The following is a 19,177-nucleotide window of genomic DNA, read 5'->3' as shown; positions in this document are numbered from 1 at the left end:
TATGTGCTCAATATTATGGTTCTATGCCCCCTTCCAGTGATTGTTGTAGGCATAGGTGTATGAAACACGTCAGGCAAATAAAATGTGAGAGCAAGTCAGCTTGGAATTGTTGGCTTAATCTTTCTTTGTTTTAAAAAAAGAGGCCCAAGAAGAGATGGCCTTTTGTTATTGCCTCTGAATGTGGGTGTGATGTCTGGAATTGCAGCGGCCATCTTGGGGCCATGAGGTGGACAAGCCTGAATGGATCTTTTAGTACTTAGCGGAAGACATTGAATTAGTCAACTCAGGAACTGCCCTGACTCATGATCTCTTATCATGTAGGATAATCAATTTCTCCTTTGTTTCAACCATTTTGAGTCGGGTGTCCTGTTACATACATCCTTGGCCTCTGTATTGCCTCTGATTCATATAGAATATGTGGAGGCAGCCCTGCTTGCAGATTAAAGCATCCAAGTGATGTTAACTTTTTTAGTTGGTCCCCCATCCTGTGGTAAGATCTCTCGCACAGAGGCTGCTTTCCCAGCTCCGGCTGAGTGGGCTGTATACCATGAAAACTGCAAGAGCAGTGGATGCTTGCTCACAACCTGAACAACTGTACCAGCTTCCTGACTTAGATGTGAACCTCCCTGGCTGTAGCAGAGAGGGTCAGAGGCAGAGGACTGACCCAAACTAGACCCCATCAGAGTCTGTCTGCTAGCTAAAATTTTAGAGCTGGGACACTAGGGGTTCTTAGTACTTGACATTTCAAGGGCATATTTGGCTACTCTGGGTGAAGCAGAAGGGGGTCTGTGGAGAGACAGAAAAAATGAAGTAGAAGCCCACAAGGGAAGCTACACATTTAGAGAGACAGAGACAGAGAGAGATTCTGAAAAAGGGAGACAACCTTGATTTCACACAGCTTTTCAATTCTGTTTCTTGTCCCTGGTGAGGCCCAGAGAACTAGCTCTTGCTTGGATTCTAAACTTCCAATAACGTTGTCGTTTTGCTTAAGTCAGCTTAAACGGATTTTATTTCTTGCAACCGAAATCCCTGAACAAAATCTTGGGAACCGTTAATGATGAGGTCCTGATCACAAGCTCTGGAGTAGAACATTGTGAGAAAAGTATCCTGAGCCTCGATATCTGCTGTGAGACATCGAGGGGCATGTATTTCAAACCTCTGATCCTTACCGGAGGGCATGCTGGGAGGTGTAATCCCAGTGCCCAATCTCTGCCACAGGGTCTCATGGGAGATGCAGTCCATTCTTGGTGGAAGGCATCATGGGAAATGTATTCCTAGCCTCCAGTCTCTGCTGGAGGGCATCGTGGTGGATGTATGTAATCCTAGCCTCCAACCCCTGTGGGAGGGAATCATAGAAAAGGTGAAACTACCCTCAATTTTAATTGTAGAGCTGCTCAGAAAATGTTATCTTGGCCTCATCTCTGCTGTAGGGCATCATGAGAAATACAGCCCTTGCCTGGTTTTTGTCGTAAGATACCATAGAAGATGTGCTCCTTCCTTCCCTGCCTTCCTCCCTCTCTCCCTCCTTCCCTCCCTCCCTCCCTTCCTTCTTTCTTTCTTAATTACCTGCCATGTTCCAGGCATTATTCATTTAGGTACTGCGAATACAGTAGTAGTAAGCAAATAAAGGTCTTGCCCTTTATGGAGATTATAGTGGGGAGAGTTAGCTAAATACCAAACGAATGGCTACTCCCGTTAACCATTGCTGCATAACAAAATGTCCCCAAACTCAGTGGTGTGAAACCGTAACCTTTTTTAGGACTCTGTGGGTCAGGGATTTGAGCAAGACACAGCAGGATCAGTGCATATCTGCTCTACAATGAACTGGGGCCCAAATGGGCTGGCTGGAACAGCTGGAGGTGAGTGGGATGGTTTACTTGGGGCCATGTATCTGAAACCTTAGTTCTGGCTGCTGGCCCGTGTTGTGGATTGAACTGTGTCCCCTCACCTTGCCCAATACATTGAAATTCTAACCCTTAAGACCTATGAATGTGACCTTATTGGAAATTAAGTCTTTGCAGGTGGGATTAAGATGAGGTCACATTGGATGGGGGCTGGGGCTTTCAATCCAACGATTGGTATCCTTATTAGGAGAGAGAGAGATTTGGAGCCACACAGCCACATTCACTGAGAAGAAGGCCATGTGATGAGAGAAGCAGAGATTGGAGTAGCATGACTGCAAGCCCAGGAACACCAAGAATTGTCAGCAGCCCCCAGAAGCTAGGACGAGGCCAGGAAAGATTCTTCCCTAGCGAATTTAGAAAGAGCATGGCACTGCCAACACCTTGATTTCAGACTTCTAGCATCCAGAACTCTGAGAGAATACATTTCTGTTGCCAGAAGCCACCTAGTTTGAAATTTTGTAGTTATTGCAGCAGTCCCAGGGAACAAAGACAGCTGGGCTTCCTGATTCTCCTGCACATTACACCTGCTGAGGTTGGGATGTCTGGGGTCTCTCCTTGGCCCACTGGTCTGGTGTCTCAGCTGAGATGGCTGGAACATCTGGGGCTCTCTCCACATATGGCATCCATGCATCAGTAGCGTGGGTGTCCCCAGAGCATGGCAGTCTCAGTGCAGGAGGAGTTTTACATGGCAGCTGGTTTCCCCAGAGCCGGTTTCCCAAAGCCTGGACCTAGAACATGGCACAGCATGATTTCCACCACATTCTAATGGTCAAAGCAGTCACAGAGCCACTCGTGTTCAAGAGGTGGAGATACTGGGCTCACCTCTTTAAGCCACCCCAATGACCATGGATGATATGTGATTTGAGGAGGTCCTAAAAAGAAACCCCTGTCCCTTACCTGCCCCGATATACCACGGAAGATGCCTTATCCTTTTCTTCATTAGCCATAGGGTCCTGGGAAATGTAATATTGTCTCTATGGGCTTATCTCAGCAAATCAGAGGAAACATGAAGTCCTCAATACTGTGCCCCAAGAGTGCCATTGAAATGATAGTTCCGGTTTTTTCTTAGTCTGATGGCATCCTAGGAAAAATAGCCTAGCCTTTATCTCTTGCCACCAGGGCACAAGGGAAAATGTAGTCCTGTCCTTCCTTCTTCCTTACTGCAGGGCTTCCAGGGAATTCTGGCCATCAGATTATCCCTCTCATTTATCTCCTGTCTCAGAGACCCCCCAGGAAATGCAGATGCCTCTCCTTAGAACAACAAAGTAGTCTTGACCTTTGGAGCTGGGGAGAAGAGACTGGAAAGTTAGTGCTTGGGTAAGTGAACTGGAGCCCAGAAATAGGAGGGCAATGTGGAGGTGGCTTAGGTGGAGGCGCACCTAGAACTGCTCCCAAGGCTGGGGGCCAAGTGCTTGGGTTCTACAATGTGACCCCTAATTCCAGGAACTGGATGAAAGGTGCCTCCCCATTCATCATTGCAAAGATTGATGCTAGGGAGGAGGGAAGATCGGGCCTTGTTCATTGGTATAAAAATCTTTATTTAAGTATAAAATATTAAATAAAACAAATATTAATTAATAATAACATCAACGGTGCAACACTGCTAACATAATAAACCTCTCTTGCTGGCCTGCGGTCTTTCTTCAGCTTTTCTTTCCTGGTTCTGCAACTCTGTGAGACAGGTGTCCTAATGGCTGGGAAAACAGACCCAGAGAGGGTGGCACACTGGCCTGAGGTCACACAGCAAGTCTGCAGGGCTGGGAGCTGAGGGCAGCTGACATCCCTGGATCCAGCCAGGGTAGGGGGAGTGGGGGATCAGGTCCAGAGGAGAGTGCCTCCCCATAGTCTGGCAGTTAGTAGCAAGGTGACGGTGAGGCTGAGGTGGGCAGGACCAGGCCGGGGGGCACTGCCTATGCGAGGCTGGTGATCCAGGATTGGGTGGTTACAGCTGTTCCCAGTACAGCATGAGACATTGAGATGGGTCATGCTGAAGGCTTCAGCCACGTGGAGACTCTGGCACCATGAGGGGGTCGCACAGCCTCGAACTGTGTAGCTCGGGTTGCCCAGCCCTGAGGAGAGAGAAGACTGCATGAGACTCCCAGCTCCTGGGGCTGGGCCTGCAGTGCTCACTGGGTGACATGCCACCTTGTGGTGGATGCCACCCGAAGAAAGCGGCAGTTTCAAGTGTGGTCCCTCAGACCCTTTCGGGGGAACCAAGAAGTCAAAACTACTCTCATAATAATGCTAAAGCATCATTTGACTTTTCCACTCTTGTAAGTGCACAGTGGGTTTTCCAGAAACCCTGGGACATGTGACTGAATGCAGAGCCCCATATGAGGATTCAGCTGTCTTCTATTGAGCCGGACATTAAAGAGATTTGCAAAATAGTAGAACAATGCTGGTCTTCTTGTTAAATGTTTCCATTTTGGAGACTTTTTTTTTTTTCTAGTAAAAAATATGTTCACATGGAATGAGGTTTTATTTTATATTTATATTTTATTATATTTATGTTTTCTATAACCCACTGGAAAACCCACATGGAGTGGGGTTTTATTTTATATTTTATATTTAAAATAAATTAATAGGGATGCCTGGGTGGGTCAGTAGGTTAAGCGTCCAACTCTTGGTTTTAGCTCAGGTCATGAGATCAAGCTCCGTGTCCGGCTCCACACTGGGTATGAAGCCTGCTTAAAATTCTCTCTTCCTCTCCTTCTGCCCTCTCTCCCTCCCCTACTCACAGGCTCTCTCTCTCTCTCTCAAAATAAAAAATAAAAAATTAATAATTAATAAATACATCTCTTAAGATACCTCAGTTTTAACTCCTGATGCAGTAAATATCTATAGATATAACTGACATAAGTAATAATTTTTGAAAGCACAAAAGAGTTTTGAGATGAAAAGGTGTGACAATCACTGGAGTGGGGAGACATGCCTGGGATGGCCCAGGATGGAAGCCCGGATGTCCATGAAGTCCCATTGCTTGTGGAAAGTCCCATGCCCAGAGAAGTCCACATTTCTGTTGCTGAAACACCTGCTTCTTCTTCTTCTTCTTTTTTTTTTTTTTAATTTTGTTTACTCGTGAGAGAGGCAGACACATAGGCAGAGGGAGAAGCAGGCTCCCTGTGGGGAGCCCGATGTGGGACTCATCCCAGGACTCTGGGATCACGACCTGAGCCAAAGGCAGATGCTCAACCACTGAGCCACCCAGGTGCCCCAAACACCCACTTCTTAATGAAGTCCTAATTCCTGATGACACTTTGCACCCCCGCGAAGGAAGGCCTCTCTTTCCCACAGGAAGACCCACCTCAGCAAAGTCAACCTCTAGCCGACAACCCCTGCCCACAAGTGTCCTCTCCCAGCCTCCTAGAAGGGCTCACCATTAGTGCCCGTGGCGTCCAGACATTGGTTCATGGGGCCTCGGCAGGCAATCAAGGAAGTCTCTTCGGAGGAACAACCATGGGTGCTGTTCCCCTCACAGCCAAAACACTGGAGGCCGTTCAGAGGCAGGTTTTGAAGCTCCAGGACTTGGAAGAAGACAAGCGACACAGAAACCAAGGAAATTAGTCTGGGGGTGTGGGCAGGGGAGGGGTGGAGGGGGGTCCTTCCTTGTATTACCCTCCCCTAGAACTGTCAACTCGCAGCTTGAGATGTCATGGAGCCACCTTGTGGTCAGGCCTTGGAATGGCACTGTCTTCTGGGGGGTTCTTTCTAGAACCTGTGAGAGAAATCCCACCTGCCGGCTCCTCCTCAGGCCCTATCTGACCAGGCGAGCAGCTGTGGAAGATGAAACAGTCCCTGCCCTACAGCACTGACCACTTAGAGCGACATTGTCCAATATGGTGGCCACTGGCCATGTGCGCTTGTTTACATTTACCATGAAATGAATTCATATTAACTAAAACTCAAAATTCAGTTCCCATTGCAAGTGCTCAATAGCCATACGAGTTGGTGGCTACCATATTGGACAGTACAGATGTAGAACATTTCTGTCACCGTGGAAAGTTCTGTTGGACGGTACTGGTTTATAGAGGCAGAATATCACGAAGGAGCGAGATTATAGTGGAGGGGAGGGACAGGGAGTGTTTCCCTGAGGACGAAATTTAAATCCAAGACCTAACAAATGAGAAGGAGCCAGCCAGGTAAACTCATGGGGGAGTCGTGTTCCTGGTGGAGGGTACCTCATGGGCAAAGGCCACGAGGCAGGATGGAGTTTGGCAGTTGCAGAAACTCAATGTAGATCATCAGGCAGACGGGTGCCGGATTACACAGAGCACAGGAGGGTCTTTGGATTTTATTTTGAGAGCAAGAAGTGGCTGCAGTGCTCGAGGATGGAGAGTGACATGCTCTGGCTGACGTTTTTTTAAAAGATTTTTATTTATTTACTTATGAGAGACAGACAGAGAGAGAGAGAGAGAGAGAGAGAGAATGGCAGAGACACAGGCAGAGGGAGAAGCAGGCTCCATGCAGGGAGCCCCACGTGGGACTCGATCCCCGGTCTCCAGGATCAGGCCCTGAGCTGAAGGTGGCGCTAAACTGCTCAGCCACCTGGGCTGCCCTCTGGTTGACATTTTTAAGAAATCACTCTTGCAGGGCACGCCTGGGTGGCTCAGCGGTTGAGTGTCTGCCTTTGGCTCAGGTCGAGATCCCGGGGTCCTGGGATTGAGACCTGCAACAGGCTCCTCGTCAGGAGCCTGCTTCTCCCTCTGCCTGTGTCTCTGCCTTTCTCTCTGAGTCTGAATAAATATATAAAATATTTTTTAAAAATCACTCTTGCTGCTCTGTTGAGCATTGGATTGTAGGAGGCAAGAGTGGAAGCAGAGGGACCAGCAAGAAGGTTATTGCAACAATCTAGGCAAGAGCTCCTGGTGGCATGGACCAGAGCACTGAGCAGTGGAAAAATTCAAGGAAGTATAAAGTTCTTGGCAAAAGTTTGGTGGCCTCATTGAATTCCCACACAAGCCTTCTTTGAGGAGGGGCTTTCAGAAGAGAGAGAGACCTAGAGAGGAAGGGGTGGCCTGTGAGTGAGTGAGAGAGTGGCAGTAGCCCAGGTACACCTCTGTCCCGACCCCAGACCTCACTCCATGTGGTCCCCCGTCCCTCACCTGGGCCCGCATTGCATTTGGTGGTGTTGCAGCACTGCAGGAAGTGGAAGGTGTGGTTGTTGTGGAAGCCGGTGGGGCCTGGGCAGCCCGGGAGGTTGCCACAGCCGCGGGTGTGGTGCTCATCCCTTGGACTGTCTGTCGGGGGCAGAGGAGAGAGGTCAGATTGTTCAGGGGCTGAGACTGGCTTTGTCCACCACTGCACCAGTCATCTGTCCATTTCCTGCCTCACTGTTCACTATAGGAGCCTCGTTTTATTTGGGGCAGCCATATATCGAGCCAAAGAACACATTTTCCAGCCTCCACAGGTATAATCATGTAGCTAAGTCCTGGCCAATATGATATAAATAGAAGACTTCATGAGACTTCCAGAAAGGAGAACCCTCACAAAAGGAGGGGTGCCTACTTCTTGTCCCTCTTCCTCTTTCCCCTTCCTGGAACTTGGACATGAGGCCTGGAGCTCTGGTGCATCTTGGATAATGAGGCAATCTTGAGAATGGAAGCCAATATACAAGCAACATGAAGGTATCTGGGTTCCTGGTGACAGTAGAACTGTCCTGTGGCTCAGGACTTTCTGTCATGGGACTTTTTTGTGTGTGAGAGAACTGACTTTCTACCTTGCTTAAATACTTGTTATTCTGGGGTCATTGTTAAGGGTGGCTTTGGGGTGGAACAAAGCAGGGAGGAGGAGCTGCTGGCAGGAAGAGCTCACCTTCCAGGCCCCTGTGGGTCACCACTTCCACACACTGTTCTGTAGGGCTGCGGCATTGCAGGCTCTGGTCCAAGCCCCTCTCACAGCTCAGATCTGAGGAGCCGCAGGAAACACATTCGAGGTAACGGCTTCGGGTTCGGGGAAAGGTGGAAACCCGACCTGTTTGGGGAGAGGCGGGATGGTAAGACTCCATGAGAGAGTTCAGAAAATCTAGCTCCCTTGAAGCTCACCTTAGCATCAATTCCTCCTAATCTCACCTTTCAGTCAATCATCAAAGCCTTGCCCATCCCACCTCCTGTATCTTTCTAGCATTCATCCCCTCCATCCCCAAGACCAGGTCAGAACGCCTTCAATACCAGCTTCCTCCCTGGCCTCCTGCTTTCCATCCTTGCCCCCGACCCCACCCACTGCATCCCCACATGGCCCTAGAAGGATGTTTCTAATACTCAAATCTGATCCTGCCTCTGCTCTGTTCAAAACCCCTCCATGGCTCCCCAGTGCCCTCGAATAAAATCCAAGCTACTCAGTGTGGCATTCAAGGCCAATCGACATCTGGGTCCGGGCTACCTCTCCTGCCCATCTCCCTCCACTAACCCTTCAGACTACTCCTCATGACTTCCCACATTCTCTGAATGTACATGCTGACTGGCATCCAGCCTTTGCCAGGAACACGCTTCCTTGGCCCCTTACTTTCCCTGTCTCCTCCTACTCATTCTTCAGGCATCATCTCAAATTTCACCTCCTCTGAGAAGCGCTCCCTGACCTCTGAGGCTGGATCAGATGCCCCTCTGGGCTCTCCAATCCCAGCCATGCCCACTTTGGGTCATCCCTGTCTGACTGGACTCTGAGCCCTGGGGGTAGGACCAGGGCTGTCCTGATCATTACTGTGTCCCAACACCACCCAGCACAGGGCCAGGGCCAGTGCCAGGGCCAGAAAAGACATTCAGTAAATATTTGTTAAATGAATGAATGAATAATTGCTTAAAACCCTGCTATTGTTCCCTGTGGTCGTCAATCTCCAAGAAGGCGACCACTGGTAGGCATGCTTCCTGGTAGGCATGCGCAAAGAATAGGGCTGACCTGTGTCATTAATGGGATATTGCGGAAATGACCACGTATGACTCCTGTGCTAGATCATAAAAGGCGTCAAACTTCTTCCTGGCTCTCTCTTGGATTACTTGGTCTGGAGGGAATCCAGCTGTCATGTGGTTAGGACACTTAAACACCCCATGGTGAAGTCTACGTGGCAAGGAACTGAGGCCTTTGTCCAAGCCACAGAGCAGACCATCCATGTGAGTAAAGCTCCCTCGGGAGCCTTCCAATGACTGTAGCTCAGCTGTCCTCTTGACTGCAGCCTCATGAAAGATCTAGAACCACCTACTTAAGCCAATTCCAGATTCTTGAGCTTTCAGAAACTTTGTGAAATAATACATGCTCATTTTTGTTTTAAGTTTTGGGACAATCTATAATGTGGTGATAGATAATTAATACACTATTTGATTATGTCAGGGATCCAAGCCTCACTTGATTGGTTTGTGATAACTCTACCTCTCACACCTGCTGGTCCAGGCCAAGTGGATGAATTATTTTTCCCTGGAAACACTATAGTCATTCCTCTGGCCAGGCCTTGGCTCACACCATTCCAAAGCCTGGCATGCCCTCCTTCCTGACCCCATATATCCAGCTGAGTTGGGGCCAAGTCTTACATAAGGGAGAGGGCAGTCTCAGCTACTGTCTCAACTGGCAGGCCAGCTGCTGGAATTAGGTGAATCATTCAACATCCAAAGCCAAATCTTCCCCAACCCTAAAGAAAATAAGTAAAATGCCAAAACCCATGTCTTCTCACATGAGTTTCCGTGAAAATGAAAACACAAATTGCCATCACTACCATCATACCACCCTTGGGTTGCTTTGTGAACTCTTCTTATGTCACTCTTCTAAATGTGGCTGATCCTCATTATTTTGTCTTAGGCCCTTTTCATTTCTCGTGATGCACACTTTCTCCCATGGGGATGTTATCCATTGACCTGGCTTCATTTCCACATGTCTGCTGGGAACTCACTACAGGCAGGACTTCTCTCTGAGCTCCACACCTGTACACTCATTTGCCTCTTGGTGGCCCTCTGGCCACCTCTCAAACACCTGGAGTCTCTACATGCCCCCAAGGAAGCTTTCCATTTTCTCCATCTTCTCCAAACTTGTCCTTGTCTCCTGAATTCCATATCTCTGAAGTGGTCCCATTCAGTCTCCCAAAGCAGAAACCTGGCAGGTTCCTTGATCCTCCACATCTAGGCATCAATCTGAAGACTTCTACTGACCTGTCTTCTAGTTCTTTAATCCTTTTGCCTCATTGCTTCTGGTCTTCATTAAGTACATCTATTGAGTTCTTAATATCAGTCCGTATTCTGTGTTTCCTGTTTGACTCTTTTAAAAAATGGGACCCACATTTCTGCTAAAACTTGTCCTTTCCTCTATTTTTTTGGACTATATTGATCATGGCTATTTTAAATTTTCCTGTTTAATAACTCCACTATCTGAATCATTATGAGTCTGTTTCTACTATTGGATTTTTCTCTAGGTTTCCAGTTTATTGGTCCTTTTAATTTTATTTGGGATGCTTTGTAAATTTTTATTAGATTCCAGGCATCCAAATGAAAACTTGTAAAGGCTCTAAATAATGTTATTTTCTTCCCAAGAAGGTCAGGTTTTCTTCTCGCTGAAGATCAGGTGTAGGCGTTTTTAGGGCTGGTCTCTTTTAGTTTTGCCCTTATGCCTAGGGTATGGTCTCAGAGGAAAGCTTGGGATGGTTACCAAGGCCTCTCTCTCCAACTTGGCAACTTTGGTTTCCCCAGCATCATATGCCTGCTGGAATCCTCGTTCAATTCTGTCGCTTCCCAGATACTATTTTCTGCTGAGTTTCTTGGAGTCTCACCCTCTGCATATATGGCTTGCCAGGAAATCTGCAGATTTGGGGACTCCCTTTTCTGTGGTTCCATTCGTTCCAGGATTCTACCTTTCATTTTCATTTTCCAGACACTCTGGCAACCCTAGACTCTAACCCCTGTCTTCTCAGTCTAGCAATGATCTCTTTTATTTGGGTTTTATTTCCCCTTCACAGTAGTGAATTGGGAAGTGCACTCAAGGATTAAGCCAGCTTTCCACAGAACTCAGTTTCCGTGCTTCTTTTATTTCAAAGATTGTAGCACTGCAAGTTCCTCTCTTCATCAGCTGCTCTCCACTGACCTCAAGTAATTGTTTATCATGTGTCTAGCTTTTCTTTCATTGGCAGATTAGTTTGATACATGTGACTCCATCATGACCAGAATTGCAAACCCACCCCCATGTCTAATCCACCAAGTCCTGCTCATCTACCTGCTAAATAGCTCTTGAAATCCACTCACTTCTCTCCATGTGCAGGGTTGACATTCTAATGCATTCACGCTCTTCTTCATCTGGACAGCCTTACCCACCTCCAAGTTGGACTGCCCTCATCTACTTTTCCTCCATCATTGCTTTCCTCTGAGGTCAGAATAATTTGTTCAAGAATACAAATCTGATCATGATACTCTCTGCTTAAAACTCTTTTATGGCCGAGGCACCTGGATGACTCAGTCGGTTGAGTGTTAGACTCTTGGTTTCCACTAAAGTCATGATCTCATTATTGTGGGATCAAGCCCCTTCACCCCTGCCCTGCACTCAATGGGGAGTCTGCTTCAGATTCTCTTTTTCCTTCTTCCTCTGCCCCTCCCCCTGATCATGCTCTCTCTCGCTCTCTCTCTCAAATAAATAAAAGAATCTTAAAATAAAAAAAAACCCCACAAAACCCTTGGAGCACCTGGGTGGTTCAATTGGTTAAGCGTCCAACCTCATGATTTCAGCTTAGGTCATGATATCATGGGTCATGATATTGAGCTCTGAGTTGGCCTCTTCATTTAGCCATCTGGATGTCTGCTTGAGATTCTCGCCTTCTGCCCCTCCCCGCCACTCTCATACTTACGGGCTCTCTTGCTCTCTCTTTCTAAAATAAATAAATAAATCTAAAAAGCAAACAACCAAAAAATCCTTTTATGACCTCCTACTGTTGCCTGTATGGTCTATATTCCACACCACAGCCTAGAAGGCCCTGTGTAATATGACCCTGCCAATTTCACCAGCTCCTCTTTCCTTGTTTTATCCCTTTCTCCAGCCACATCACTTTCATCTACCTCTGGGCTCTTGTGTCTGTTGATTTTCCTAAAAAACTCTTTCCATTGTCTTTTTAACAGTCTTACTCCTACTCATCCCTCAAGATGCAGCATAGTCATTGCTTCCTGTAGGAAAACTTCCTTGACCCAAGTACAGTTTCTCCCCTAGGGTCCCACAGCCCCTACTCTTCATCCATCTCAGCCCTGATCACTCTGGCCTCTGTCTCCTTTATCTCAGCCATGAAAATTCTGGACTGTACTTCCCAACTACAGCTCTGACCCCTCTAAGACCAGAGAGCTCATGGTTCTGATCCCTCTGCCTGTGCTTCCCATCCTGGTTCTGACTAATCTGAGAAGTCAATGTCTGGTGATGGGTCTGTCACTCCTATTCCCACCCTACTGGACTGTAAGCCCATGGTAAGGCCCAAAGCTAACTTGGTCACTTCTGTATCCCAGTTTCACATAAATACAGGATGCTGTTTAACCAACTATTCTGGTCACCACAAACAGGGTAAAATGGCCTTAGAAATGGTGGGGGGTAGCTGTGGGGCACCTGGATCGCTCAGTGGTGGAGTGTCTGCCTTTGGCTCAGGTCATGATCCCAGGGTCCTGGGATCAAGTTCTGCATCAGGCTCCCCGTGGGAAGTCTGCTTCTCCCTCTGCCTATGTCTCTACCTCTCTCTGTGTGTCTCTCATGAATAATTAAATAAAATCTTTAAAAAGAGAAAAGAAATGGGGGGCTGATATTGTTTTACCATTTACTACATTACCAAACTGACAGTTGCTTTCTCAAGCTTGCTGTTGGACCCCTGACCACTCCCAACTCTCTCTTTAGAACCCCATGCCTCCAAGATCCATCAGCTACAGCGAGGGCTGTGGGATTCTTCTGATTGGTCAATATCTTCTGCATTGACTGATATTGTTAAATATTTTTAATATTATCTATGATTAGGAGAATCACTTAGACTTGATTATCAGTACTTCCCTTACGCACATCTAACAAAAAGATGAAGCTGTGCCCTCTCTCTTGTCATTTCCTTGATAATAAACATCTGATTCAGTCTCTGCCAGAGAAAGTTTGAGGTCAGGATGGATGAACAAGAAATAGTGCAAACGTAGGTGCTCTGCTTACTGACGTCATTGTGACTGGTCTGGTCTTAACCAATTTCCTTCCTTACCAGGCTCAGAAAGAGGAATCCAAATGCACGACCAAGCAACATGCATCCATGCTTCCCACCCTCTCCTGTGGAAACTGGAGAATTTGAGCTTTTCTAAGTCTTTTTGTTAAACTGACATTTGAGAGTTGGGACTGGTGGGGAGATAGTCAGGAGGATGATGAGTACGGGGTTGGGGATGGTGAGGGCTGCCCAACTCACCAGAGGTGGGTTTGTTGCACAAGTTGGTCCCACATACGGCTTCCGTAAGAGTGATGATCTTCATGCCTGTCCGATAGCTCATGGTCCTGTTGCTCTTCTCTGGGTGGGTACAGCCTCTCTCCACCACCTCCAGCTCATCACCATCTGTGAGGAATGTGTCTTTGTTATCCCAAAGGCTCCCCCAAGCCCAACCAGCCTCTGACACTCCTGACCATAAGGTCACCCACTTCTGGGGCTGATCCTTGCCAGGCCTCTGCTCTTGGGTCCAACTGTCTCCCCTCCTCATCCTCCCATCACAGGGGGCCTACCATCTCTTAGTGGCCACACTATCACTGAGGCTGACTGGATCCATCTACCCCTCTCCCCCAGCTTAAATTTGAAAGATACAGTTAAAGTCTTCTGTTCATCTCCCTAAATCCCATTCCCCTTATGCCCTGTCCAGAAGCAAGCACTGGTGTAGGTAATTCCCACACTAGATATGCATAACAATGTATACTATTATTTATAATATACTATTAATTATTTATTGTATATTGTTATATACTATTTATATGAAAAGGTACCATACCCTGCAACATGTTTTTTTTTTTCTCTCAACCTGATGTTTTTGAGATGTATCCACTTTTTTTTTTTTAATTTTTTAATTTATTTATGATAGTCACAGAGAGAGAGAGAGAGAGAGGCAGAGACATAGTCAGAGGGAGAAGTAGGCTCCATGCACCGGGAGCCCGATGTGGGATTCGATCCCGGGTCTCCAGGATCGCGCCCTGGGCCAAAGGCAGGCGCCAAACCGCTGCGCCACCCAGGGATCCCGATGTATCCACTTTAATATCTACAGCTCAAGTTCCTTCATTTAAACTGCTGTGGAGCATTCCACTGTGTGATTATACCATAATGTTTCTCCTCTGCTGATGACTAATCCATACCACAAACATGATTGCTAAGAACATTTTTATACATGTGTCCCTGGGCATGTATGTCTGAGGTTCTTCGAGGTTTCTATACTCCTAGGAAATTAAACTGCTGTCTCTAGGGTATGCTAATCTTCATCTGCACTAGATATTGCCAAATTGCTCTGTGCAGTGGATGCACCAATTTGTCCCCATTAGCAGGGTCTGCAGCTCCACAACCTCATCCATCCCAGCACTGTCAGATTTTTAAATGCTTGTCAAACTGGTAGGTATGAAATTGGATCTCCTTGTCTTTTTTGTCTGCATTTCTCTGATTACTGGTGAAATAAGGTTTCTTGGTCACTTGAGTTCCCTGTTGCTCTGTAGAGGGGGAGCCCACCTTCCCATATGCGCATGATCGTGGTCCTGCAGAGGTCCTGGCCAGGGGTACACTCTTCCACCTGGCACTTCCCAGTACTCCCACACAGCATGCACTGCAGGCTCCAGGAGACTGGGTGGGGAAGAGGAAAGAGAGGAGAGATTGTTACAGTTCTGTGCCGCGATCTCCCCCTGCCCCCTTCATGCCCCAACACTAGGACCAAGTCTCCAGGCCTTGGGTGCTCAGGTTCGCGCTCCACATTCTTCCCGACCCCCAATTCCAACCCTGGGTTCAGGTCAGCAGTACTTCCGGTCTATCTCTAGCCCAACGTTTTATCTACACCCCCTACCATAAAGCTCTATCCCCTCTCATAATCCTTCCCTAAAGTTCTGTCCTGGCTCATTTTCCCTTGAATTCTGTATCAGCGCGCGGCCTACCCTGAATCCAGTCCCACCCTCTTTGTGGATTGGGACGTTATAGCCCAGCTCCAGTTTAGATCCTTTCCCCCACCCCACTGGCCTACGGTCTATTCTGCTTCGCAAAGTCTCCTAAGGGTGTTCTGCTCTCACTCAACTGCAACTGATCTTTACAGGCTATTCCAGTTCCCAGTGCCTCTCACTGACTGTCACCCCATTAATGCCCTTTCCACAGCCTCTCCCCATCGTTCTCTCCCCGCTCATCAGTCCAGGCCAAAGTTCTAACTCCGCCCATCAGCCCTGGGGAGCATCTTTTTTTTTGTTTGTTTGCTTTTTAAAGATTTTATTTATTTATTCATGAGAGACACAGAGAGCCAGAGACATAGGCAGAGGGAGAAGCAGGTTTCCTGGAGGGAGCCCCATACAGTACTCCATCCCAGGTTCCCGAGGATCACGACCTGAGCCAAAGGCCGGCGCTCAACCACTGACCACCCAGGTGCTGCACTAGAGAGGTTCTAGCCCCAACTGTAGCCTCCTCAAAGTTCTCTACCCCCCAGCTCCTCCCCCAGATTCTCCCCCGACCCATTAGCACTTCCTGAGGTTGTCTCCCAGCCTCCACAGCTCCTCCCCCGAGGGCCTCTCCCCGCCCCCACCCCCTCCCCCGAGGTTATCTCCCCGCCCACTAGCTCTTCCCGAGGTCCTCGCCCCGCCTCCAGCCCCGCCCCAGGTCCTCTCCCCGCCCACTAGCTCTTCCCGAGGTCCTCTCCCCGCCCCAGCCCCTCCCCCGAGGTCCTCTCCCCGCCCCAGCCCCGCCCCCGATGTCCTCGCCCCGCCCCCGGCCCCTCCCCAGGTCCTCTCCCCGCCCACTAGCTCTTCCCAAGGTTCTCTCCCCGCCCCCAGCCCCGCCCCCGAGGTCCTCTGCCCGCCCCCAGCCCCTTCCCAGGTCCTCTCCCCGCCCACTAGCTCTTCCCGAGGTTCCAGCCCCGCCCCCAGCCCCTCCCCTGAGGTCCTCTCCCCGCCCCCGGCCCCTCCCCAGGTCCTCTCCCCGCCCACTAGCTCTTCCCGAGGTTCTCTCCCCTCCCCCAGCCCCGCCCCCGAGGTCCTCTCCCCGCCCCCAGCCCCGCCCCAGGTCCTCTCCCCGCCCACTAGCTCTTCCCGAGGTTCTCTCCCCGCCCCCAGCCCCGCCCCCGAGGTCCTCTGCCCGCCCCCAGCCCCGCCCCAGGTCCTCTCCCCGCCCACTAGCTCTTCCCGAGGTTCCAGCCCCGCCCCCAGCCCCTCCCCCGAGGTCCTCGCCCCGCCCCCGGCCCCTCCCCAGGTCCCCTCCCCGCCCACTAGCTGCTCCCGAGGTTCTCTCCCCTCCCCCAGCCCCGCCCCCGAGGTCCTCTCCCCGCCCCCAGCCCCGCCCCAGGTCCTCTCCCCGCCCACTAGCTCTTCCCGAGGTTCTCTCCCCGCCCCCAGCCCCGCCCCCGAGGTCCTCTCCCCGCCCCCAGCCCCGCCCCAGGTCCTCTCCCCGCCCACTAGCTGCTCCCGAGGTTCCAGCCCTGCCCCCAGCCCCGCCCCCGAGGTCCTCTGCCCGCCCCCAGCCCCGCCCCAGGTCCTCTCCCCGCCCACTAGCTCTTCCCGAGGTTCCAGCCCTGCCCCCAGCCCCGCCCCCGAGGTCCTCTGCCCGCCCCCAGCCCCGCCCCAGGTCCTCTCCCCGCCCACTAGCTGCTCCCGAGGTTCCAGCCCCGCCCAGCAGCACCCCCCGTAGTTATTTCTCGGCCCCCTAGCGCCGCCCCGGCGCCTTTGCCCGCACGCCAGGCCTCCCCTGCTGCGATCCGTTTCCCACTCCACACTCGCAGTCTTCCAGAGTCATTACTCATTCTTGGCCGCGAAAGGTCCGGGGAGCTTTCCGGGTTATTCACTGTTGAGCCGCTCCGCAACCCCCGGCTCTCTCTCGCCCGGCCCTGACTCAGTTCCTTCTCAGTTTCTTCTCGCTTTTCAACCCTGTCCCGTACATTTTCCGAGAAAGGAGTTGGGAGGGTAGCTAGGGGAGAGCGAAAGGGAAGGGTCCTCCGGGACGAGCCCTGGATCCCCGGCCCCCGTCTCTGCGACTTCCGGCTCGGTCCTCGGGGTCTCTCAGGGGGCTGGGTCGGTGCGGCGACCGGGTGGTGCGGGGAGGGCTCCGGCAGAGCGGGGAGAGCCGTGGACGCCCCTGCGGGGCCAGGCTCGCACTCACTCAGGCTGGAGGTAGGTTACCCCTCTACAGGGTTGAAATAGCTTGGGCCGTCCAGTTTGAAAATGCACGGAAGGAGCATGGAATAAAGAGCGCGCTCACTCCACCGTGGCTGCTATTAACCGCCCTTGCTCCGCTCCTATTTTCTGAGCACCTACTGTTTGCCAGGTATACTGCTGTGTGCGGCTGCAGATGGCAGGAGGATTATTATGCGAGTGGGACGGCTGGGGACTGAGCCCTCTTCCAACTCATCAAACTCTGGGCACCCCCCCTCCCGCTCGTCCCCCCTCTACTGCGTCCCAGTTCCCAGCGCAGGCGTTTGGGCACCCAGGCCCTACCTGGAACGCAGGTCTGAAGCAACAGCCCCAGCAGCGGCAGCAGCAGCGGATGGCCCATGTCTGGAAGCAGCTCCTGTCTGTGGCTCCCTGCACCGCTCCGTCTGGCCCAGGGAAGGAGACAGTTTTGTGGCCCCGGGGCTCCTCCCAGAGATTTTACGAAAGAGCGAGTCAGCCCCAGATGCGTGGGTGCTTCCCCCTCCTCCCCCACTCACCCCTCCTCTTCAAACACTTCCTTTGCCAGGGCGCGGCCGGCCAGGAGTAGGGGGCTGGCTCTGCTGTGACTCATGTGGCCATGGTCACAGCTGTCTCCCGGCTGCCAAGGTGCAAATTCCGCTTCTCCTTCCTCCTGCTACGGGACCTCAGCACGGGATTGAAACTTGTCCTGGTGGAATCAGAGAGCGACACAAACCATAAGAGACTCAACTCTAGGAAACAAACAGGGTCGTTGGAGGGGAGGTGGGTGCAGGAATATTAGAGTACTGGGTGTTATATACAACTGATGGATCACTGAACTCTACCTCTGAAGCTAATAATACACTATATGTTCATTGAATCTAAATAAAATAAAATAAAATAAAATAAAATAAAATAAAATAAAATAATAAAATAAAATAAAATAAAATAAAAAACTTGTCCTGATGAGACATTTGTGGCTGATCATTAGTTATTGTTAGGATTTTTGTTAGTTTTGTCAGAAAGGATAATGGTGTTGTGGTTACATGGGGGAAATGTCTTTATCATTAGAGATGCACACTGTAATATTTGGGGGTGAAATAATGTCTCTAATTTGACTTAAAACACTTCAGTCAAGAAGTAGATATTGCTGGTATGAAAATGGTTTTGTGGGAAATTGTTTTCAGTCTTTACAGACATTCACTGAAATATCTGGAGGTGAATGTCACTGATGTCTGCAGTTACTTTAAAATGCTTCAGAAAAAAAGGAAGGCAAAATACATGTATCAGTTCTATCAGAGTAATTTACATGCCATTGTCTTTTCTTCTGTGTGTTTGTAAAGGTCCTCATTAAGTTTTTTAAAAAGTGAAATAAAGGATGCCTGGGTGGCTCAGTCAGTGGTTGAGCATCTGCCTTCAGCTCAGGTCATGATCCCAGGGTCCCGGGATCAAGTCCCACATCAGGCTCCCTGCAGGGAGCCTGCTTCTCCCTCTGCCTGTGTCTCTGCCTCTCTCTCTGTGTCTCTCATGAATAAATAAATATATATATTTTAAAGTGAAATAAAACATAGGGTCGCCTGGGTGGCTCAGTTGGTTAAGCAGCTGCCTTGATTTCCCCTCAGGTCATGGTCTCAGGGTGGTGAGATGGAGCTCTGCATCCTGTTCTGCATGAAGCATGGAGCCTGCTTAAGATTCTCTCTCCCTCTCCTCCCTCTGCCTCCTCACCCCTGGCTCCTACTCACATGCATTCTCTCTCATCTTCCTAAAAAAAAAAAAAAAAAAAAAAGTAAAATAAAATGTAAAAGATAATATCTTCCAGTCTCTTCATCTCTTCGTGCTTCTGACCAATTAGAGCAAATTAATGCAGGTGAAAATGCCTGAAACAGTTGCTGGCCTACTAGGAGGGCTCAACAAATTCCTTCAGCCTTTACCAAGAACCTACTTTGTACCAGGCACTGGTTCAAGGAGGAGCTGGGGACACAGCAGGAAAC

General features: G+C 49.8%; 1 protein-coding gene across 1 annotated transcript; it reads right to left on the bottom strand.

The window, feature by feature from the left end:
• Nucleotides 1-3,418: 3,418 nt before the first annotated feature.
• PLAUR (plasminogen activator, urokinase receptor) lies at nt 3,419-17,672 on the bottom strand. The gene is made up of 7 exons (XM_077849440.1): nt 17,514-17,672; nt 14,566-14,676; nt 13,276-13,419; nt 7,716-7,874; nt 7,007-7,141; nt 5,282-5,428; nt 3,419-3,973 (listed from the first exon to the last, which is right to left on the bottom strand). Exons 1-7 carry the CDS (start codon nt 17,569-17,571, stop codon nt 3,720-3,722), a joined length of 1,008 nt encoding a protein of 335 aa, XP_077705566.1. The 5' UTR covers nt 17,572-17,672; the 3' UTR covers nt 3,419-3,719.
• Nucleotides 17,673-19,177: the final 1,505 nt, after the last annotated feature.

Source organism: Canis aureus, chromosome 1 (assembly GCF_053574225.1).
Source record: "Canis aureus isolate CA01 chromosome 1, VMU_Caureus_v.1.0, whole genome shotgun sequence".
In the NCBI taxonomy this organism is placed as follows: Eukaryota; Metazoa; Chordata; class Mammalia; order Carnivora; family Canidae; genus Canis; species Canis aureus.
Note: the sequence above shows the minus strand (reverse complement) of the source record. Positions and strands in the feature narration are given on the sequence as shown.

Excerpts from the sequence above, each read along its gene's own strand:
- PLAUR (XM_077849440.1), bottom strand. The coding sequence starts at position 17,571 with ATGGGCCATCCGCTGCTGCTGCCGCTGCTGGGGCTGTTGCTTCAGACC. Across the intron at positions 14,677-17,513 it reads GCTTCAGACCTGCGTTCCAG|TCTCCTGGAGCCTGCAGTGC; the intron begins GTAGGGCCTGGG and ends TTCCCCACCCAG. Across the intron at positions 7,142-7,715 it reads GACCCACAGGGGCCTGGAAG|ACAGTCCAAGGGATGAGCAC; the intron begins GTGAGCTCTTCC and ends TGCCCCCGACAG.